Here is a 24,999-nt window from a genome sequence, read left to right as displayed (position 1 = left end):
TGACATGCACCCTCTGCTATGCAGAAGTACTCCCTTGTGATTGATCAGTTTGAGATTAGGCGTTTCCGGATTTCTGGATCTTCTCACTGAATTTCTGTGGTAATTGCCATTTTTAAAAACAATACCCAATGGACCAAGTTGATGAGAGGCTGATCGAATTATTTCTTTGTTTGTTTCCACAAGCTCATGAAGACACTGCACCTTGTTGGACGCTGGACACTGTTTTAAAACAGGGAATACCTATCGGAACTGAAGTGAACTATCAAAAAAAAAAAAAAGACTCTGTCCTATTGAATTTACCAGCTGATACCACCCCTGCTGCCACCTTCAGATTAGGAAGAGAAACTGCAACATGACACCAAAATGACGAGTACTACTCTCGAGTCTGAGAGTAAACTAACCAGCGTCAGCTACGCCGTCACCGACCTTACACAGATGCCATGCAAGTATAAATCCAGCTTTACTTAATTGTGATGAAGACCGCCTATACTGTGGAAAATAAAAAAATTTTAATTTCTTTAAAGAACAGGATTTTGTGGGTAAAAAAATGGCTCATAACGTCCCCTACAGAGTAAAACCAGGTTCTGTTTTTCATGATGTAAAGCTGTACTAGAGCTGTACTTGGTGCTTCTCTAGGTCACAATAAAAAATTTTAAAACCCCACAGCCCCTCCCTCCAGATGCAAATAGGCGGGTCCTCAACTTGCAGGCATATAAAACCACGCCCACCAATGCATATGAACAAATGTGAACTTATCTGATGTAGATTTGCTAGTTTCAGACTTCTATTCTTTCACAGAGTTTCTGATTAAATATTTCTGCAATGCGACAGATTTGTGCTTTTGAGGGGTGTAAAAGTAACATCGGACATTATTCTCTACCTTCTGATCCTCATCTGGAGACAGACAGCAGCTCAAATCATAGTAGCAGCAACTTCCAGCAGCACTTCCTGCAGCTGCCACAACCTGCCGCGAGTCTCCACAGCTTACAGAGCTGCTGACAGACTAGCGCAACAGCACTAACGGCTCAGATACGGTTCAGGTCCACCTTGTTTTTGTGTAGCTGAGGAGATTCTGGAGGGGAAAAGTCTTCCACCTCAAAGACCGCTCTGTTGCTTAGGTGCTTTGTGAATCTTGCTTTCCATCTTGCAAGCGGCTGCTGAGCTTCTGTCTGTCAATCATTTCTGCCTGTGTATTCCCGACCCGCCCACTTTCCCCTCGCTGATCACCCCACATCTCACACCCCAACCCTTGCAGTTTCTGGCATTTTTCAAAATTTGGGTGGAGTTATGCAAAAAGTAGGGGGTGTATCTTAACCTTAAATGCTAGACCCTGTACCAAATTTGGCCACTACGGAGTACTAACTGCAAAATTGTCCTTGTACTTGTCCGAATTTGTTTGTTATAGTGAATATGCTAAAACAAAAAGTAAAGATTAGCAAAGAATAAGATGGCTGCCAAGTAAACGGGTTAAAAAGTTACCCTGATTTAAGAAATATCAGCTATTTCAAAACTGTTTAAAAAAGGTCAAATGCTGCTATGCATCGCTTCGTAGTATGTTATTATACAATGCAATTTTAAATCCAACTAATTTCTGTGCCCCCAATTGGCAAAAAATAAATAAATGAGTGAAAAGAAGAAATAACAGCTTAATATTAATACAATTAATTTTAACTCAATAGAGCCCAACATGACATATTTGATACTCACAGTTTCTTAAACATTTTGCATAATTTTATAGTAAAACTTTGCTCAAAATCCTATTGAACACAATCTAATACTTGCTTCTGTCCCTAACAGACACCAGGAAGCAGAAAACTGCACTATAATCATTTTGACATATCTCACGGTAATAAATGGTAAATGTTGTTACATTTTATTAAAGGGCCGAATAAAGACATCAAATTAAAGTAAAGGTTAAAGTAATCTCTTGTGATAATAACTCAGATAAAGCCAGAAAACAATCATTTTTAAATACAAACCTTTGATTTCAATAACTTTTTTATTCTAAAGAAGCTAAAAGGAGTGCTTTGTAAGTTTTATGGTTGAGTCTGAATTGGACATAAAATGAAGCACAATAACTTTTCATCCTAAGCAAACCAGTTTAGACTGCCTTCAAATGAAAACAGGAATTCCATTATGGGCCCCTTTTGTCTCAAATCTCTGAAACACCAAACAATCACATCAGAGAGGAGCTGAGGAACGCAGAGGTGAGTAAACCAAGAGGAAGATGAGGAGGAAGAGCAGCTGGCTTTGAGTTCAGAGGGAGAAGGGCCTCTCCATCTTTGTTCCTGTTTATATCTGTGTCTGTTCGGAGAACTGGAGGGGTTTCTAGATTGTTGATCTAAAACAATTCCTCTCAAGCAGAGAACAGAAAAACGGCAGGAAGATGAAGCTCTTCATCTTCTTCCTTTCTGTTCTTCAATGAAGACATTTGAACATTGTCATTACGGTGAAAACTTAACATCTAATTAATACAATCACATCCTGTATTTACTGTAATAGTACTGTAATGAGTCTTCAAAACAAGGTTATTTTTTTCGTTTGTTTTTTTTAAGAACTTGTTTCCTTAAAATAATTGTCAAAGATCCCACAGTTGCAGGGTTCAGATCATGTTTTGTTCTTACAAACAATCATCATATCAATCATATTTTGATTACAACATGGGTAATTATGATTATGGCTTTTCAATTGTCACAACTTTTCAGAAATTACAACTTAAGGGGCGATGATTACCACAGGAGACGTTTTCACGTGAACACAACCCATTGAAGGCATATAATGTAACAACAAACTACAAAGCCCCTTTCACACTGCCTAAAACACACCAACACGCACTAAAATCTAGTTTTTGTCCTATAAACAATCAGAAAATGATTGTGCAGAATTTACAGGTTTTTGTTGATTGCAGCTCTTATCAGCAGTGATGAATGTAAACAATCAAATTTTAACTGGTGCCATCTTTATGCCAAAATTGGTTTGTTTAAAACAACACATGGTACACCTGTCAAATGGTTTTCAGTCCCTAGTTGCATGTTTATGTTTAGTGCTTTAAACACCACAACACGCAAAAGTTTGGTCTTGAAACTACCAAACTCCGTGGAGCAAACCCGCAAGCTATGACAACATGAAACAATGGCATTACACTGTATTCTTCAAGGTACCCGACTGTAATTAGAAAAATTTATTAGTTTAATTTGCACTGCAGAAATCGGCACAAAACGAAAAACAAAATTAAGATGGAAAAAATTTGCTTCTGTCTCAGTTGTTATGTTGTGTGTTTCTGAAAAAAACAAGCTGTCCCCACTTTGCAGCCCATAGTGCAGCACAAGTTTTTAAAAATTAGCATGTGCATCTGACTTTTGGGGTTCTATGAATGATGATCAGAGCCAGAGATAATAAATAACAGTTTCTGCTACAAAATCATCTAATGCCAAATGTTAGCGGGTGTTCTTGTTTTTACTTATTTACTTTTGACTGGTTTAAATTTTCTGGCTGCAAGAATGAGTATAGGCATGAAGTTATAGAAACATGTTTACCAACCAAAGCACTATCCACAGAAGCTCCAAAGCTTAGAGGAGCAGAAACCCAGATAAGCCAGATAAACCCAGATAAGAAAACTAGTATGTACAGGGGCTAAAAGCACTACAAACTGTATGGAAGGTAAAATAATTATGTTGTTTTACTCTGTTTACTCATATATTGTAATGTATTTATTACATTTTAACTGTTATGTTGATTTTTTTATGACTGTATTGTTTAACTGCATTTTTTAAACAGTTTTTCCCTTGTGTGATGCACTATGACAGTTACTTACTCACTTACTTTAGTCTCAGTTCAAATCAGTCTGTTAAAATGTCTTTACCACCCATGGACCTTCATTTTGCAGAGTGCTCCTTCACTCCTCCTCCACACAGGTTAGCAGGTTTTTCGCTTACATTTCAACTCATTTATACCAGTTAGCCATAGCACTGAAACAGCTAACAGCTGACACATCTTGTCACTGATCAATGTTCTGCTGGGAAAATCTGCATCCTGGCATTCATATGGGTGTCACACCTGCCACCGACTTCAATATTCCTGCAGATCAATCACCTCTCCACCAGCAACAGTTTGACCCAGCAGGAGAACCGCAGTGAACCCTGCCAAAACGGCAGCAACACTTTATTTTTTTCCCACTTTATTTTTACATTTACATTCACTTTATAGTCACATTTGAATCAGTAGTTATAAATACTTTTTTCTTTAAGTACTTCAAAGGCTATTGGGTGATTAAAGACAAGCTGCAAAGTCCGAAGCTACAGTCTTTCTGTCCTGATTCTCACAATCAAGGGAAGTTCAGAACAGCAACTTCTGTGTAATATCAAGCCTTTCTCTCTCCTGCAGCCAAGCACAATATACACCCCCAGACGCCGGCTTCAGTCGCCTTCTCTTTGGTTGGGATGAGGTGGAGCCGGCAAACAAACCCACCTGTTGTAACAGCTTAGGAAAAGAGTTGACTGGGTGGGAGCAACTACATATCCCCTCACTGTGTCAGTGGGCTTCAAAGGTGGAAGTAGTATTTACTTTTAAAACTGGCCTGGTTCAGGTTCAGAAAGGAGCCGGTTCAGGTGGGTCTGCTGGAAAAACAAAGTGAAAAACAAACTCAGATAATTCATACACTGAGGGGAAAAGCTTGATTCCAGTTTGATTGTTTTTTTCCCCAGTGGAAGAAGATTCAGGAACATGCAACACAGCTAGGTACTTGTTTAAAAACTTTTATGAAATAGTTGAGTATGTGCATGTCTGTGCTCATTTTCCAACTTAATACTATAAAAAACTTTAACTTGTTGGATCTGAGTATAGATTTAGTGATCAGTCCTTCAATTTACAGTGTGTATAAATATCAGTCATCTTCATAAAATCAGGCAGAAAATTAACTTAGCACAAAAAGTAAGGAAATTTGTGTTTGGTTCATAATTCCTCTTTAATAATACCAACTGGTGTTGTATCATGCTTTGTTGGAAAGCCTGATGAGTTGCCTTTACAAAGAGATAAAACTTATGATGATAGTGCTTCTGTGGAATGAGCAACACAGCTAAACATGTGAGGCCTGCCCCCAAAAATGTGCCAAATTCCCCTGTAAAGGTCCTCTGTTGGTGTTTACTCTTGTTTTGAGATTCAAGTGCAGCCAGGTGTCTGTCACAGTTGTATGACTGATTCTGGAGCCAGTGGCAATCCCATATCTACAGAATGTGAGATCTAACCCATCATCCAGGATGACATCGCTCTCTGCCACAGCAGTGCTTCTCAATCCTGGTTCTCGGGACCCATTGTCCTGTGTGTTTTAGATGTTTTCCAATTCCAACACACCTGATTCAGATTATATTAACTGCACATCAAGTTCTTCGAAAGCCTGTTAAAGAGCCGTTCATTTCAGGCAGGTGTGTTAAGCTGTCGACATAGCCAAGTTCATCGCAACGTAGCTCCAGAATTTGGGAGTGGAGAAGAGGACCTGCCATTAGTTTAAACCCAACAATGTGATATGGGATCAGCTTGGGTGTTCTGTCCATGCTAGAGTGACAAACACAACCACACTGGTTGACAACTCCTGGCTGAGGGATGGGATGCCATCCCAGATCCTGTGTAACCAGACAGGTGAGCATGAGAAGAAGGTATCAAAATGTTTGTGGCTCTGCATGGATCTTCCATACAACTGAGGTTCCTGACAGTCTAAATCAAATAAATGTGATTTTTTTTCTTCTTCTTACTGTGAGAGTGCAACCATCCAATCCACCGAAGAACTCTGAACAAGAGTAAACACCAGCAGGAAAATATTGACTGTGATTTTGCAGATTTTTGGGGGCACCGCCCACATGTTCAGCTGTGTTGCTCATTCCACAGAAGCACCATCCTTACAAGTAATACCTTGTTGTAAAGTTGAATCTGGCTTTTCAACCATCATTAATTGGTATTATTAAAGGATGGAAATAATGGACCAAACACTTCTTTTTTTATTTTTTGTGCTAAGTTTAGATTGAAAAGGCAAAAGCTGTGAAATGCCAGTGAGACAGATCTGATCCTCTTGAAACATCTGGATCTTTTAGGCCACAAGACAGTGATAATTGGGGAAACAATATAAAAAAAAACAAAAAAAAAAACAGGAAGAAAAATCATTTAAATATAAAGGACTGTGGAAAAAGGAACATACATTATGGAGTCAGGTCTCATGGAAATGAAAAGTGTGGAGGAGATGACCTAAGGACTCGACCTAAATATGAGGACCTGTGGTTTCTTCTCTAACATTTACAGCAATGGCAGATTCTCCTCTGAACATTTCAGAGGCTGCGGTTCTGCTTCAATGAAACTGGGATTTATTCATGTAATAACTGTACAGGAATGTTGTCCTGTGAGAAAGAGAAAACTCATCTTTGGTGAATATTCTAATTTGATGTTTAACAGTATTTTTGGAGGAACAGAGGTTAAAATGAATTATGAGGAAATTTTTTGCATAACTTTTGAAATGTGTCCACAGCCATGTCATCTTTGTGTTTGCGTGTCCTGTTACAGATTATCTGCCTGACATTGTGGTTATATGAACTCGTTCAACACTGTGCAATAGATGCACAATTCAATAAGTGATTTTAATACTTATTCTTCATGGCTTGGAGAAAGAGAGTAAAACTTCTGTGCTGTTCAGCCCAAACTGTTTTAATTAAGAACATACTATCCCATGAAAACAGCAACAGGGAGGAGACCGTTTGGAAACTATTATTCAGAAATAAACCCATTTAGCTAAAAGTCTTTTCCATGAATGACCTTGTTAGTGCATGTAATATTAAATGTGTTTGACACATGAAATAACTACAAACTGCTTTGGGTTTAATTTAAAGATAGAATAATATTTTAAAACGTCTTCATGCGAGTTATTTACAAAGGTCTTTTTCTGTGAACTAGCTCATAATGACTGCAATCAAATAACTGCAGTGGAAAAGAAACAATTATTGAGATGAAAACTAAATTAACTTCAGTGAAAAGATAAGGAACTTCAATATCACAACTTTTGTAGGGTTGTTTTGTGTTCATGTCACTCCCAGTAAAATCTCAGACACATATTTCCTTTATAATCACATATTGCTTTATTATTATACATCAGATATTAGTGTCTGTTTCTTTAAACAAAAAAAAAAAAAAAAAATTAAAATCATTCATGTTAAAAATGGGTGGTTTACAATCTCCCTTCCTTGAGGAGCAGGAGGGCCTCTCAGCTGGATTAGGGATCTCCAAGAAACCAACCAGGTGGAGCAAAGCATGCTGGGAGGAAGAGGGGCCCGGCGGGTTCCTGCAGGGCAGGAATGTAGGCTGTACACTGTACAAATAAACAGTTGAAATGTGCAGTGTACAGTATACACAGCATACACCTGCTAAAACACTGAGCTACAGCAGGCCAGGAAGGACAAACATGTTAAACAAAACACAGCAGGGTGACGGCCATTAAAAGGCAAACAGTGATACAAGCCATATCAAAACATGTAACTGTTATACATTATCGATTTAGTCAATTTTCGCTACTTATTAATGAAGTAAACAGATTTTAATTACTTCTACTCTGTGAGAAAAGGCCATTTAAACAAACATTTAACATTTATTGAACATTTGCATTGAAACATATTGATATTAATACCACTGTAATTAAAAAAAGGCAGAAAAAGTACATAAAATTAATAAACTGCCACGAAAAATGAAGGCAGATGATTCATATTTATCAATAAAATACAGTTTTACAGGATGAAGGTAACACTAGATCCTTTGCTAGTAAAACACATGAATGCAGAAGAAAAAGAATACGAAAAAAAAAAACAAAAAAAAAAACAACCTCATCGAATTCCACTTCAACAACACGCTCACTTCTTTTCTGCCCCTTTTGACCCCCTCAGTGTTTATGTAGCTATTCTGCAGCCTTCACTCCAAGTTAACATCACTCATGTCCGTTCAGTCAGTGCACGCCGTCATGACCAGCCTCAGCCGGGACGAGCGGATGGAGGACCTGCTGGGGAGGCCGAGCGGGCTTTTCACGCCTCATGTAGGTTTGGGGGTGAAGAAGAGGGACCGTTTGGATAGCTGCATTGTTAAAGAGGGATTATGAAGACAGCCGTGACCTCTCACTTCTGCCTCAAATCAACTGTGTTAGTGGAGCAAGCCTCAGCAAGTGGCCAGATATGATGTGGTTTCCTGCTTCCTGACCCGAGCTCATCTACGCCTGAAAAAGCAGAACGGGTCTTTTAATGTGCCGCCTTATCTTCTTATCCGCCTACTCTCCCTTCCTCTGCCATTTGTTCCTCAAACTTTATCTTTCTAACAGCGCTGCACAGTTTGTACCACAACTACTGGATGAGGGCTAAGGCTAGAGCACCGCCAGACTTTTTACAAAATCCAACGTGACTCAAACTCGCTCTTAATTATAAAATATTCATCTGTCATTGGACGAAAAAAAGAAAAGAAAGCACAAGAGCTTTTGTTATTTACTGTAAAGAATTAAAGCAGTTCCATATACAGAACATCAATAGCAAACAAACATTGTGGTCAGGTGGTGGTTAAGGAAACTCCTTTTGTGCGTATTCACTTATTTTAAACTAAAACTAACATTAAAAACCATCCCAACACAACGATAAATCTGTTTTATTATATTATTTTGATTCATTTTTATCATCTAATACAAGTAGATGCAAACTAAATCACAGACAGATGAAGCCTGATCCTGATAGAGCTGGAAGTTTGATCATATTAATGTTTAGTGAATTTTTCTACGATGCCCTGGGTCTGATCAGACCGTCTAAAACAAGACAAATTAAGTGAGGATGAAAGTAAACGCCAACTCAGCCATAACTCTGGCTTGATCGTCCTCTGCACATGAGCCAAAGTTTAAAGCGTAGGAACAGAGATATTTTCCATCCTCTAAGAGCGTCTAAGGCACTGAGGCTGTGGTGCATGAGACTACTGCAAAATAGAGTACTGGAGGAGAAGAGTGTGTTTTTTCCCCTCAAATAATATTATTTAAATACATGCATGTGCAACAGTAACCAGACATGTTTGTGCATATTAGTAACAGTTTTTTTAAAAAGGAGAATCAAGGCAAAATAAGAGTTTTATAACTCTGAAGTAAAAGATGTTTGAATCAAACAAGTGTTTCTGAATGTCAGATGTAGGGTATACAAGATAATCTCTTTGTAACACTAGGAAAACATTTAGTTTATGTCTGTAGTCTGAAATCAAAATTAAATCAAACATATGGGCTTTCTATAAAGCGCTTATTATAACATATGTTTGATGATGTTTGATATATTTTCCTGGAGAAACATTCCCTCGACAACTTATTAAAATCTCTAGAGCATTGTGCTATAAACTGACAGCAGCCCCAGCCTCCTCCTGAGGATAAAAGCACCACCAAGAGGAGCTCAGAGCATCAGTGGTTGACGTTTTACCCACAGCTCAGTGGATGAAAGCTGCAGGTAAAAACTCTCACACAACTCAATGAACTGTAAATGTACAATAAATGATTTATGTCATTAAAACTACATTTACCCCCACAGCAGCTATCCCTTATTGGAAACTGGTCTGAAACAATCAAACCAAAATCTGAGAGAAGAAACAATCTCAGCTTCGTAGATCCTCTGTGTAAAATATTCCGTTTCTAAAAACAAAATACTGATTATTTTTAATGAAAAGAAAAAAAAAAACTCAGCACAAAGCTCCTTTTAGGAAACTTTGTCCTACTTGTAGCTTCAGATGTCAATGAGCAGCATCGTGCTGTTTACTGGGAGTCCGGCAGCGTCAGTGGTTCTGCTTGTCGCCTTCAGCCGACGGCGCCTCCTGCAGGAAGGGAGTGAAGGAGGAACGGACGGTGCGACCACGCAGAGGCTGTTGCACACGGAAGTTGTTTACCATGCTCTTCTGCACTTCCTCCTCAGCTGAGGTGAACAGAAGGCTCCGGAAGACAGCCAGCTGAAGGAAGAGGGAGGGGAAAAAAATTCAGTAGGCATGAGCTGATTCATTTCATGAGCCAAACTTGTCATGCAAAAATTTAAAACAAATAAAATAAGTGTCCAGCTCAACTGTGTTTAAAAACCACTGCAAAGAACTGGGTCATAAGCAAGAAAACCAGAAAGTGTCTGAGCAGCTTTTATTTGAAGAGGCAGGCTGCTCCACACCGTAGGAGCAGACGGAGTTTAAGCCTGGAAGATGAAACCTCCAGGTGGAGCTGGGTAAAAGACCTTAGAGCTCTGACCTGGAGCATGCTGGTGTAGCAGCTCTGACACGTATAATGGTTGTCAAGCTCTGGTCCTCAAGTGATACAATCTTACAGGTTTTAGATGTTTCCCTGCTTCAACAAGCCTGATTCAAATTAAAAGGTTTTACTCAGCAGCTTGTTGTCAAGTTCTGTACAAGCACTGTATGTTGACCCACTAATCTGATTCAGGTGTGTTCCAGCAAAGAACATCCAAAACCTGCAGGACGGGGTCCCCTGAGGACCAGCTTTGGACCTCGGGGGACCCTGCTTAAACCCCTTACCACCTGGTGTTGCAAATGTGCAGCAAACCACTTCTGGCATTTTTTTAACAAATTTATTCATTTGCTTATTTGCTTTTATTTACTCTTAATTTTGTATAAAATTTTATATTATTCATTTACTATTTATCCTTATTCATTACTCGTTATTCGTTTATCTAATATTTAATTGTATTTTATAACATATTTTTTCTTTTAGTTTTTGTTTTCCTGACTTTTTTCTGATGAAGAGGTGACTGATATCAGACATGATGAAGAGAGTTACAGTAGTCTAACCAGGACATGATGAGAAGGTTCAGTGATTACCGATTAACAGTTACGTTACAGTTTCAACCTTTTTTCGCCCTAAATCAAATATTAAAACCTAATAATAAAAAAAAAAAAAAAAAGTCAGCTGAACATTAATATTTAATCCAGTTTAAACTAAACAACCGCTCACTTGTCTACATCTAATGAGCTCTCTTGCCAGGACTAAGATGGAGGATGCGTGGCCTGTATCAGCTGAGGCAGTCTATATACCGGTCTATGTATATAGGTACATGATAATAAAGGTCAATAATGAGCTAATTTTGGCCATTTTAAATTTAATAAAGCCAAAAATGTAATAACTTGCCAATAATGTAATAAGGTTTTTGAGCCAATAATGTAATGATATTTTGTCACAATTACATTATTGCATTAATAAACAAATATAATTTGAAACTAAACTAATAAACTGCAGCTGATTAAGTAATGCTAAATAAACAGGAACTTTTTCTCGTCAAAAATAAAGTATAGTGAATGACATAGTCCTAATGTTTATTTATCATGGGTATGTACAATGCAGCATTCTCTCTCTCCTTAATCATGGCTGCAATTCCTAAATTATTTGTTGTAAAAAATCTTTATGTAGAATATTATTTTTTTCCTTATCTATGTAGATTTGTAATTGCGGGTGTCTGGTGGATCTTGCACTGTCAAATAAATTCACCACATTTTGTACTTTTTTCAAAATTTTCAAACTTTGCTCATGTAAACTGTTAAAACAACTCAAACCTCATTGAACCTAACTAACTGGCCTGGCACTGTAATGGAACTAAAATAGCCTAAATTATTACATTATTGGCTGTTATTACAAAGTTTAGGGCCAATAGGGAGGATAGAGACCCTGTCTGTGACTCACATCAGCTACTTTCATTCTGTAACTGTTCGGGTACTTCAGCGCTGAATTATTTTATCTTACTTTGGGTTATTTCAATAGAGCTACTTGAGGCAACACTACTGAACTTTGGCCCCCCTAACGAAGGCTAATTCAGCATCCATCTTGCATCCTGTCTCTTCTCTGAGCTCTATAAGCAATTAAAACTCAGTACAATGTTGCCATTTGTCTAATTTCTTGCTTTCATAATTTCTTTTCCTCTCTTCCTTGGACGATGTCCTCTAGTGTTTCTTTGACGAAATCAGTCAGTCAGTTTATGCCCAGACACCCCCCCCCCCGGGCTCTGCGGGTGTGAATGCACCATTAAGCTGGATTTATACTCACACGGCATCTGCGTAAGGTCAGTAAGGCGTAGCTAACGCTGGTGAAGTGTGCTCTCGCACTCGAGCGTAGGGGTACACATCGTTTTGCAGTTTCTCTTACTAATCTGAAGGTGGCAGCAGGGGTGGTATCGGCTGGTAACTGAACAGGTTGGAGTTCTTTTGATAGTTCACTTCAGTAAGTATTTCCTGTTTTAAAACAACAATAGCATCCAACATGGTGCAGTGGCTTCATGAGCTTGTGGAAGCAAACGGAGAAATAATTCGATCTGCCTCTTATCAACTTTGTCCATTGGGTATTGTTTTTAAAATTGGCTGTTACCACACAAATTCAGCAAGAAGATCCAGAAATCCAGAAATATGTAATCCCAAACTGACCAATCACAATGGAGTACTTCCGCATAAGCGTCTGCATAGCAGGGGTGCACGTCAGGTCTGGAAGAGGTGCACGTCGAGCCTCTGCTGACCTACGCAGTAACTACAGTGGTGACACCGTAACCGACCTTATGCAGACGCCATGCGATTCTAAATCCAGTTTTAGCCTCAGGATGCAGCAGGACAACGTCAGCTCCAGAAATGTGCTTAATGAATCTCAATATATCATCAAAATGAGTCAGAAGAAGAGGTGGCAAACGATTGGAAACATATCTAGTGTTGCTTTTAAAGATGCCCTGCAGGAGCAGCCTCAGTTGGACCCTGAAGCCGTTTTTAGACATATATCATAGTTCTGCAATCTTCGAGCGTTCTTCAGAAGAGTTGAAGACGCATGTCCTGCAGCATCTGGACTCCCAACACAAAATATCTCTGTCTGTGCAAGAGTCTGTGTACGCTGTTGCTAACTGCTCCCTTCTCCTTTGTGGTGCAATAAATGCATCCTTTCTGTTAAGAAGCACAGATCTGTGTAGCCCTGATATCAACACAACAAGAAGCTATATCTGCTATTCTCTATGTGTTGTAAAAAAAAGACCATTTTCACAGCATCCTTTCTGGAATATATCCTTCCTCCTACACACTACAGATAGAGCTTATCCCCGTCCCCAACCTCCTTTCTTGGATTTCTAGCTGAGAACCCATTTTCAGTGGAATGCTGCCTGTTGTGAAGCACATCTGTGACCACCAACTGAGAAAAAAGTCTGGAGCAAATTGTCCACACAGTCCCCTAAAAATGACGTCTCAAAGAACATCGCACACCTCAATCCATCCATTCTCTATACCTGTTTAATCCAACTCACGGTCAAGGAGGGGCTGGAGCCTATTTTAGCTGCTATCATGCGACAGAGTGCACCCTGAATGAGCCGCCAGTCCACCACAAACCAGGCCATCACTCAGGCTCACTCCAAAGCTCAGTCTAAAATCCCCTATTTGCCAAACACACATTTCTGGACTGTGGGAGCAAGCCGAAACAGAACCCAGCATGGACTAGGAGAACATGTAAGCTCCACACAGAAAGACCCCTGCTGAGTTTGAACCATCCAGCCCCTAGCACACACTTTGACAAAGTTTAGGACCTAAAGCTGCTCTAATTGCACTGACTTTCAATGGAGAGAGCTCAGAGAAGAGACACGATGCAAAATTAATGCTGAATTAGCTGTCGTTAGCCTTGGTGCAAAAGATCTGCTTAAGTTCAGTATTGCTTCTTTAATGCATTTATTATTTAACATTTTGCATTGACTTTACCTGCAACCCTTCTTTCTAAAAAGGTGACAAATGGACCCAAATAAAACTATAACATTTCTCACTATGGAGAAAAGAAAGAAAAAAAAAAAAAACAAGGCTTAGATTTTTCCTTTAATTTGCCACCTGTCTGTACTTGCCTCATATTGGTTTGCATCTGATGACATCTCTGACTCGAGATTATGCTTTTTAGATCACCAGATCAACAGACTAATTTCTGTGGATTTGAAACATCAAGCAACTCCTTTTTAATAAAACACTTTTTTGACTTTTGATGTTAAAAGCAGCTTGTGAAGTCAAATGAAACCAATAACAGTGAAAGTAACATTGTAGATTTGATGAACATTAACAAACACACTGCACATACCTGGTCATGGCTGACTTCTATGTGCTGCTTCATGATGATCCAGGTGACTGACTCAGTGAGAGGGGGGGTGGTCAGAGAGCCGTGGTACGTCCAGTAGTTGTCAATGTTAGTGGGTAACAGACAGGCGGGGTCGAACCGGTTAAACTCAACTACACTGTCCTGCAGATGGCCAAATACAGACAGTATATGTCTAAGTTTTCACAAAGAAGTTTATAATAAATACATTTTTATAGATTTATTAACAAACATTATATATATATATATATATTGTATATGTGTGTGTCAACTAGTATAATTATACCAGATTAGCATAGCAAAAAACTATCCTGCTATAATCATTATCACTATAACCATTGTGTAAAATGTCATAAAACTGTTACAAAAACAAATGTGATTAAATTAGCACACATTATCTTTAACATCCACCTTATCAAACATAAGAGATAAATGAGCAATAAGCGGTGTGATAGCGGAATGAAAAGAGATTCAGTGAACTTTCAATGGTACAACGGCCACTGAAAAGGAAAACACAAGCACATCTCTGTGCTGCTCTTCCTTTTTAACTTCCTGTTAGAAGTGTTAGTAGTATCTGTTCTTTATATTTATGGTATTATAAACATTTGACAAAAAACATTCCAACATCATTCCAAGCAGCCAGAACTGATGACAAAAAGCAGAACAGATCCATGGATGAGTGACCCAGCTATATGCAGCACCAGTAAAACATGCCTGCTCAGAGCCCAACAAGATAAGAAAAGTAACCAACCTTAACTAAAACCTTTTAACCTTTTCTCCTGTATGGCAAGATGTGCTAAAGTACTCACCTTCACATAGTCTCAGGCCAAGACTACCAAGTCTTCCTCATGCTAATACAAAAACAACTTCCTCTGTGGCTTCTTTGTTTACTCCTGTACAGCTCTGGGCCTGTTTCTGTAATTTCACTATGCAACCATATGTTGTGTAAAAAGAATTAAAGTGAGTCTTTCTGATATCAACCAATGTACAGATGTTATATTATCAAATGAAAACTGTCAAAATATCTCTGCTTTCCCATGGTTCACAAAACTGCTCTAAGTGACCTAGTTTTTTTTTTTTAAATGGTGCTATGAAAATGTCACATGATTATCATGCTGGCATGATCACAGATACCAGGACAATGTCTCTGACCTTAAACTCTGCATAATCAGTAAATTGCAAGACTGCGATAAAGGCTTCTCGTCACTTGCTGTCATTTAAATTATTTATGACAGGGGCAAGCATCACAATACACTGAACTCAAATAGAAATATGTTAGGATGTGTCCATGTGTTGTATTTTTAGGCGTGTGTTTTGTATGTTTTGTCTGTTAAATGTTGACAGTGCACTTTGAGTTCCTTGAAACTGTTTTCCAATGTGGTTTCTTTTCTGCAAATGGCAAATAAACTGAACTGAACTGTTATGTTTTGTACCAGGCTTTAGCAAAGCTGCTGGTTTCCACCTGCAATCCCTGGACAGGTAGATGTTAAAACACTCACTACATATAAAGATGAAACACAGCAGGATGGATGGAGAGTCAAATCTGAAGCTGAAGCTAACATCTATTGATCCAGGTATCACAACTGTCTGTGTTCATACAAGTAGGAGCATCCTTCTAATGAGGTTAATTAATAAGAGTTTCCCTCATTAGTAACCTGATGGTCAACTTTAATATAATTTTTAAGTAATATTAAAATAAACTAGTTTGAATCAAAATGTTCTCACTTATTACACTATTCATGTGGGAGAGAGCAAAAGTTATATCCTTGGAAGTGTGATTATACCTATATGAACAGAACATGAACAGGACACATGACATTTTCACAGCATCATACAAAAAAAGTGCTTTCCAATCAGTGTCACTGGAAAGTTTACATCTGAAACTCTTTCCCAGTTTTTGTTTGATGTTGATGGACCATGGAAGCTGTAATTTCTCTCTCTCTCATTTATATACACACACATATCAAAACTGTCATTTTTGACATTTTACTGAATATAAAAAGGTAGTATGAATAGTACGTATTTTAATTTATTTTTGTTAATTTATGTATATTTTTGGCCCACTATGTTAAATTGTTAATAAAATCGGTCAAAATGGAAAAACAATTATCAGATCATTTAGTTGTGCTTAAAAAAGGTTCCCAAACATGGGTTGTTGGCAAACTTAGCCATAATTTTTTCAGTTAGAACTGACTTGCTTCTGTCTGAAAAGTGTCTGATGGAAAAGAAGAGATTTTTTTTCTATTATATTTTAATGTCAGTCATGAAGATGGTACATGAAAAGCCTGATATCGTCTGAGGTGAGACATGAGGTAAAAAGTTTGAGAACCACTGACTTAATCATGTCTGCTGTTGATTGTATGATTGATTGATTGATTATATGCCAGTCAGGTGAACAGATTTACCTGATAAAGTGGTAATTTTTCAATCATAATATTTTAATGGAAAAAAATAAAAAATTATTTTGAGTTTAAGTAGCTTTAAGTGTGTGTTTTTGTTTTATTTCTGTTCTTTTAATCACGGGGAAAGGGCTTATTAATTGTGGTCAGTGAGATGCAGGTCTGAACCACTAGAGGGCGCCATTTTCTCAACATTAATGTGTTACACCCTGAAGATTGTGATCTAATAATCAAATAAATACCAGAGAACAATTTAAAGGATACCAACCTTGTGTCTGATTGCAGGCAGAGCATCAACCAGCTTCTGCAGGCCCTCGTGTCTCTTCCCCACCTACACAAGGATTAAACGTTAATCTTCATTTTAGTCACAGTCAGCTGACACCATGTAAATAATACAACACTATCTCACACAAGCTGCTGAATCCTGATCAAAGGTAGACAGAGACACATCAATATTCACTGATAAGAGTTTTTTTGTGTAACTATGACATAGAATGACGTGTATACCTTCAGAAAAACTCCAATAACAGCCAGTCCGTTATCTTCCATCACAGCCTCTTCAAACAGACTGTACTTATCAGCGTTCCAGTGGACCAAGTGGAGCTGAGGACACATGATTCACCAGAAACATCAAGATTTCGTCTTTAAATCAGTGTGACTGTAAAATGTCTGAACCCTGAGTCTATCTTATGTATGTCCTCCTCCTTCTTTTGATTCATGTCTTGCGTGAATCTGAACAACCTCATTTGCAGACTGTCGGGTGATGAGAACAGTGGCATGGACACATTCCCAACTTGACTAACAAGTGCTTGGCGAACACTGTACACGCACAAGTCACTGGAACCTCCTGTTGCATAAGAGTGTCTGAACGTAATGGAACAACTTGAAAATAAATGTTCCACAGTCAAACATGAGTTGAGACAAACTGTGCCGGTCTAAAAACCAGCCACTGAAGGACAAACATGCCTCGTATGTTTGACTGATATAAATAGAAATGAAGAAACAGCTAAGAGTGGCAGCTTTACTGAAACCAGCTTCATAACAGAGGAATAAACCGTGTGTTATCATTAAATATGCTAAATATTTTTTACAAACAATTCAAGCGATGTATGTTATCGGAAAAGACTGCAGCCTAGGTCAACATTTGCTGATTAAACAGCATCTTCATTGTTTCCATTTTTCCTTGTTTCTTATTTTAACTCTTCAAAACATGTCAGTTTAGGAACTTAAGATCACAATTCTCCATGTAATGCTTCATATGTTTGACTGTAAAAACATGCACAGACACTCATAACATTTCTCAAGCATTCATTTTTACTGAGTGATTTTTATGTTTTAAATTTAACAAATCTTTATAAATTCTTGAAATTTTCCAGTCTATTGTGCATTAGAGTTACACAATTACACACCTGTTATTATTGTGCCTCTGTACTTTGTGTGCTGTGTTAATGCAGAAGCAGGAAAGTAAATGTTTGTTTTAAGAGAAACAGAGCTCACAAACAGGAAAGATGCGCTCACCCTTCCCTATATCGATTCACATATGAATAAAGACAGTGTACCTCAGTGGTGTTGCTTTTTCAGGTTAGTGTTGGCATAAGATGTCTACCAGCAGACAACGAAAGATTTTACAAAATCTTAAAAAAAAATAATAATAATGAAGTAAAAGTGTAAAATACAGGCTCTGACATTAAAAAGCTAATAGTAACCCATTAAAAAGAGAATTCTATCATCTATTTTTAATGCAAATATTACTGAACATCCCAGCATTTAAAGGCTTTTAAACCTTTGACTATAAATACAATAAAGAGCCATTTACTTAAAACAGTGTTGATGCCGTGTATTTAAGAGTCATTCTTAGAGTTGACAATCTCCAGAAGTTTCCTTAAATACTACAGCGTAGGAACCTGCTGCGCTGAATTTTCTCAATCTGCAGAAAAATTATAAGATTCATTCAGTCAAGTCTTCCTCCAGCTGATTGTTTTTATGTTACATATTTACGTCTTGTTACACAAAGGGGTGGTAATTTGTTAATGTTACTGCAAATAATCTTATTTATGTAAGAAAGTGCACAATAATGCAAAATGCAAATATGGACCTTTTAGGTTTTATTATTATTCTTCTATAATAAACTATATTCCAAAATAAATAAATAAATTCCAACCCAACATCCTTTCATCATCCATCCCAGATATGGACGGTCTGTTGTATCTCTTCAGTTTCATACATGTAACTTACATACAGGCTTAATAAACATGATGTAAATCTCAGCTACCTTAAATCATTCTGTATTCATGGAATCTGTCGCTGTAACAGGTAACTTACCAATGACAGTGTGAATATGACACCTCTAATAATGGTAAAATAATTTAATCATGTGACAGCTACACTCAGCTGTGAAGTCACGTTGCGTTTCCAAACTTAAAGAACATATTTCAGCTAAGTTTTACTGACATGAAACTTTGTATTTTTCATACAATTGACAATTTCACTTTAAAATAAAAAACAAAAAAGACATTAAGAGAAAAATATCACTATGTTGTTTTGCCCAATCCTGCAGGAATGATGTTAACTTTCAGGTCTGTGTGTCTGTGTAAGCGTTAGCATGTTTGAGGACTGCCACAGTACCTCTGCAGGGAACAGCTTCCGGTCCACAGTGTGCTCTGACCCCCAAGCGTTGGTCTCACCCCAGTGGAAGTGGAACTGACACAGTCTGAATTTGTCTTGCAGGGGGCCTCCTTTAAGTGCTGCAGAAAGATACAGAACATGTGCATTATTGCATCATGAATCAGCTCTAGTAGTTTCTTCTGTCCTAATAAAATGAATGGACTATAGGTCCTCTAGAGGAAACATTTCTTTCTAGATACTGTGATTTTTTTCCCTACAAAGAGGTCTGTTAAACAGGTTGTTCAAGTAAGACACTGGAATAGAAACTTCCAGGAAATAATATAGGGAGAGGCAACAATCCCTCTCTTCAATGATGACTTTTTACTGTTGTCATAAATTGCTTTTTAAAGCCAGAAAACTCATCAAGCCTCCTCTTTTGCTATAAATTCCATCATGTTTTGTCCTTAAAATTAATAAAAGCCAAAGCTTTATGTCACAATACCTGATCTCATGCCAAGATGAAAACATTCTTTCTAGGTTTATATTATGGGTAATAAATTCCTGCTCCCCACATTTCATGGTTATGTACTTGTTTTTATTCCCTTACCATCAAAGTAAGCTCAAAATACAACAATGAGCTTGTGACACTTACAAAGTGAGCTCCATAATAAGAGTTGTTATGGCTTGGGCGCGTTGTAATGTTTTGGTTATTAACCCAAAACGGCCAGGACTTTAAAGACGGACTGTGTTACACACAAGTCACATGATGGTCACCTATTAAATATAGCGCTTTGAGTGTGGGATTGATTACCGGATTTTACAACATACACAGGGCTCTTTAAGGGTGGTGATGGTGGTGGTGTAGGGGATAATCCTCTTATGTAGATCAAAACATGCATTCGCCCTGCTGAGATTTCCTTTCAATGCACTCAAAATTTAAAGGGGAACTACAGCTCCCAGTCTAGTGGTTCACAAATAAGGAACTTGCAGGGAATAATCCTTTTTTTTTAACTTTCTAGATGGTGATTCATAGCAAATATAAACTAGAAAATGCTTACTGGATTTGTCTGTTGTGTCATCATACTCGACTAGAAAGGAATAACCATTGTTCCAGATTTGCTGGCAGGTCTGTGGATCATAACTGGTCACCAGAGGCTTCAGCTCAGAGTCTAAGACGCTTTTTCTTACGACGATATCAATAGGAGACTGACGATCACCTCCTGGTACCGCGAGGGGTCCCTGCCACATGGGATGCACTGCAGATGTGAGGAGGAAAGAGCAGAAGAAGCACAGAAAGGCGACCAATGAGAAAAGTCAGATTTCAGATTTTCTGCTATGGATAGTCACAGTTTCTATTCTCCTGTGCGAAGTAGAGGAAAAAAAAATGCTGACACCTACATTTCATGTTGTATTCCGCTGCTTCCTGCATTTTCACACAGTCCATTTTCAAGAAAAAAAATATATAAACCTTATATATAAAAGAAATCACAAACTCCAATGTGAGTTCAAAGAAAAGACACTCAATCCTTTTTCCTTCAGCTCTGACAAAAGACTGAATGAAAAAAGGATCAAGTGAGCAATTGTACTTCTTTTTTTTTTCCTTAAAGGAAATACCTAAATAAGAGCGAAGTGGGCTGTACAGAAAGTGACATGCGGAATGTCCTGGCACGCCCCCAGCTCGCCTCCACAGCAGGAGAAAGGAACCAGGACCTCTGGTCGGTCAAACAGCCAGCTCGGGCCAGCGTCTGTCAGCGGACCTGACTTCTAATTACCCAAAACTGCTCGCTTTTCAGACCTCCTCCTTTTGGCCTTTATGCTCTTGAAAAACAACCCAAAAAAAGAATGAACTCCCCTAATAAAACTCAGATCTAAACTAAGATCTATATTAAAAAGGGATAAAAGCAGCTCTCTTGTTTTCCTCTTCATTCATCCAGCAGAAGGTTTAAGGTTTCCACTGAGAGAAAAGCTGAACAGGTCTGACTGGGAGCTGACCTTCATCTTTATCGGATTTCAGCAGGGGGAGTTGACTGCCTTTATGTGGTTTTGCATGGTCACACAACACCTGCTTACAAAGGCTTACATGCATGTGTTATTTTCAGCTGTAATGTTACATTAGTTTGTAGTCCTGTGTCCCTCTAGTGCTACTGAAAAATGTCTCATTATGGTTTTGATTAGAGAGTCTGATATGCAGAGAAAACCCGATCGCAAGCTCGATCCCTACCTAAACATCTGTCATCTTTTCATTGAATGTGGTATGATAGGTAATAACCTCAAATTCTCACAGGCTACTGGAAAAACCTGCTTTTTGTTCTGCCAAGGAACCATACAAGATGTACCGGCACAGCCCATGATATACCTTGTGTTGACTTATTTTTCACATCAGAAAATCCAGCAACGGTGTCCTAAGAAACTCACACAAATCAGCTTTCCCCACAAAGAAAATTAAAAAGTACATAAGATACTACATAATACTGGTCCCAGATTTTAAACTGAAAACAACACTTCTGCCACGGATAATGAACACTTGTCTGTGACGCAAGAAGTTCAATGAAAGTTTCACCTAAAATGTTTTGAGCCATTTAATTTACTACCAGCATAAAATTAGCAAAACCTTGTTAATTCAAATAAGCTAAACAGTTTTTATAAAGGTGTGAAACGTTAATTTAAAAAGTCTATGTACCATACAGCAGTCCTGCTTACTGCCTACGGTACAAATAGCTTCTTTCATGTTTCACTGAGAGAAATAGTTCCAGTAACAAAACAGTGCAGCCTTTGGATTGTCTAAAGAAAACAATATCTTCAAACTTTCTCAAAGAAAACTGAAACTTTCTGCATGAAAAGGAAACATTAAACAAAGTGTTTTCCCCTAAACTCAGACTTTCAGGTACGGTGTGTACCCTGCTGTGTGGGACCATTGTCAGGATCTACCTAACCTAATGAAGGTTTTTTTTTTTCCTACTAAAACAGTACCAGCATTGGTTTGGAGCCAGAGCCTTAGAACCAGTTTTTTTCTGTTTTAAATGTAAATGCTCTGGCTGGATTGGACAATGCCGTTAATTTAATCAGGAGCATCCATCCATTCATCTGGTGCTACATCTATTGATACACTCATTTTATCCTATTTTAGCTTTATAAACTGACAACTGAGGCTGACCTGAAAAAATCCTGTCTATATGTTGAGTGTGATTGAAAGGGTTGAGATTCTACATGCATTTTGATATTTAAAAAATGGCCTGGACTTTTTAGAGTTAAGGATTTAGTGTGGCCAGTTGTGCATCTAAATACTGACCTGTTAAACATTCACAATCCCCATTTAAAACTTTTTTCTATTTTTTAAAACAGCATTTATAGCTACACTTCATAAAAATTGTCAGGTGCTTAGTAAGTTGGTTTACTTTAGTAAGCTCATGTTTTTTATTCCCTCTCAAAACAGTGTGTATAATCAAATTGCTTAATATGGGTCAGTGTTCACAAATGCTAGAGTTTAAAGCACTGCTGATTAACTAGGCTGGTCAGAAAATACCATTTTACAGGAAAAACAAGAAACACCAGGGATCTCCAACTCCACTCCTCGAGAGCTACTGCCCTGCAGGTTTTAGACGACCAAGCAGTTCTTAAAAGATACTGAAGTTGAATCTGCTTGGAAAAAAAGGGTATTAAGTCAGTGGAACTACAACTCTGGTGTTATGCCTGAGAAGTCAAAGTGAGGGAAAAGAAAACTAAACCTCATATTTATAAATGTCAGCATTATGCCAGCCATGTTCTGTTTGTTAGATGTGGAGAAAACAAAAATGCCTCTACATACATAAATATACTGAGTGGACAGATCAAAGAACCCTAACACAATCAAATAAAAAAAGTAAAATTGTGGATTACTTCAAAATCAAAGCCAAACAAGTCCTTTCATTATATCTTGGCAAAGTACGTCACACTAGTCAAAGTTAAACATAAACCTTTTATTATTGTGGTTAAAAAAATTAAACCCTTGCAGGACAAGGACAGCTGTCCTGCTTTTAAATGTTTTTCCATGTTTGCTTAGTGTTTGTAGTTGGCCTAAAACACTGAACAAAACTATGCTGAGGTTGCTGGGTGTTGTGAAGAAGTCGTTTAGACTTGTCAGACCAACTTGGGCGTGTTTAAAAGTCAGGAGACTAAAATCAAGGCAGATGACTTAAACCATAAGGTTGCAATAAATGCTCACCAAGTTTATAAACATATCTAGTAATAAAACTATTTAAACCAATATATATTTTGCAGCTTTACTCACAGGATCTGCCAAAACACAAAGCAAAGCTGAATAAATGGAGGCTGAATGAATAGAGGCTATAAAAAAAAAAGAAAAAGAAAAATACATTTCTATTGCACTACATATGCAAAAACTAACAACCAGATAGTTATGTAGGTCAAAGGGCTTCAAATGACCCACAAGTGAGAAAGAGACAGAGGGTATCAATACTTGTATGTAAAACCTGGTGACTGGATTTAGATGAATAAACACAGACGTGACTGATCCTCATCCAGTGATGGGCAGAGTCCAGTCCGGGCTTTTTGTTGAGGTTTTCACAACAAATGTGAGCATTTACTGCTGTTATGTCACCCGCAATGAAAAGCTTTAAAATTACAATGAATGGCACACCCAACAAAAAGCCGTGCTGGCTCACATTGACATTGCGTTCGGCTGCGGTCTATGATTAAATTAAAATAGCCTCTCATTTCATCTGGTTGACAATGAGCTGTCAGGCCATAAACGAAGCAGTCAAGGTTACAATTTATAATATGTACTCACTTTGAGATAGCACATTTTTGCTTGAACACGCTATCAGGTTGCATCTTCTGACAGGCGTTATCCGGTGACTCTTGGTGTGTCTGACGAGCTGTCGCTGTAGGTGAGAAACCAGAGGTCTTACTACCGCAGAGAAAGTCACCATTTTGATTAAACTATCGTTACCAGTTTAACCACAAACGCCTAACCAACACGCTTTGGTGGCTTTTCTGGTCGAGGCTAACAGTTAGCGTTAAAACTCCACACAGAAGTTAGCTGCCTGTTCAAAACAATGTATCGGCTGGTTGCTCTTTTCTGCCTGTGCCCTCCTACTGCTTGCCTGGAGGCGAGGAAGAGGGCAGGGTTTCAGTTTCAATACGTTCAAAATGTGACCGCCAGAGCCAAAAACATTTCGTGTCGTTTTAATTTAACTTAACAGTGCAGTCCGTTAACACCTCTGATTAAGCGATAAGATAGGGTCGCTGTTAAAGGAAACGCCAGAACGGGGGGAGGGGCTTTCTGTGTGAACCAATCAGCGGGCTCCGCTGAGGGGCGTTAGCAACAACAGTGGCAACGGAGCTAAAACCATCAACAATGGTGTTACTGACAATAATACCACGTTGAAATTAACTGGAAAACCCACAGAAAACTGCTGCACTTTTCTCAGTTAATCATTGCAAGAATAGTTCTATTCTCTTTTTTCCCTCTACCTGTTACTACTTTATTGTACTATATTTTCTAACCTAATTCAGAAAGGTTAAGACTTTTACTAAAGTACACCAAAACGTAATTTAGTGTTAATTCATTAAATAATTCATTTTACGAATACAAGTACAAAGGAAATTATTGTCAGTTCCTTCATTAAACAGCTTCACTGTATATACTAAATATAAGTAGATCTACAATTTGCTGCTGACAACAAACTCAAAAGTTGTGAATAGGTCAAATTTGCTTATGTGTTAAATCATTTTCCCTTTGATAATTTTTAAATAATTAACTCTTTATATTAACTGATGCAGTTTTCCAACAAGAATCTGTCCAATTTTGCAGAATCCAAACATGGTTGTTGTCTGATTCTGTTCACTATCATGATCCATACATTTACAATATTAGACAGG

At 38.0% G+C, this 24,999-nt stretch overlaps 1 protein-coding gene and 1 long non-coding RNA gene across 3 annotated transcripts; one reads left to right on the top strand and one right to left on the bottom strand.

Annotated features, from left to right (window-relative positions):
- Window positions 1-459: 459 nt before the first annotated feature.
- LOC121647213 lies at window positions 460-12,408 on the top strand. Its single transcript, XR_006011814.1, has 3 exons — window positions 460-470; window positions 10,235-10,238; window positions 12,240-12,408. It is a non-coding gene; the product is annotated as an uncharacterized LOC121647213 (long non-coding RNA).
- ca5a (carbonic anhydrase Va) lies at window positions 7,092-24,360 on the bottom strand. 2 transcript variants are annotated; one of them, XM_041996428.1, is made up of 7 exons: window positions 23,906-24,360; window positions 20,178-20,375; window positions 19,141-19,259; window positions 17,023-17,118; window positions 16,784-16,846; window positions 14,102-14,260; window positions 7,092-9,978 (listed from the first exon to the last, which is right to left on the bottom strand). In XM_041996428.1, exons 1-7 carry the CDS (start codon window positions 24,045-24,047, stop codon window positions 9,808-9,810), a joined length of 948 nt encoding a protein of 315 aa, XP_041852362.1. In that variant the 5' UTR covers window positions 24,048-24,360; the 3' UTR covers window positions 7,092-9,807. The 2 variants fall into 2 exon arrangements, with proteins under 2 accessions (XP_041852362.1, XP_041852363.1); XM_041996429.1 differs by lacking the exon at window positions 23,906-24,360 and adding an exon at window positions 20,518-20,666.
- Window positions 24,361-24,999: the final 639 nt, after the last annotated feature.

This window comes from Melanotaenia boesemani, chromosome 10, assembly GCF_017639745.1.
Source record: "Melanotaenia boesemani isolate fMelBoe1 chromosome 10, fMelBoe1.pri, whole genome shotgun sequence".
NCBI lineage: Eukaryota > Metazoa > Chordata > Actinopteri > Atheriniformes > Melanotaeniidae > Melanotaenia > Melanotaenia boesemani.
Note: the sequence above shows the minus strand (reverse complement) of the source record. Positions and strands in the feature narration are given on the sequence as shown.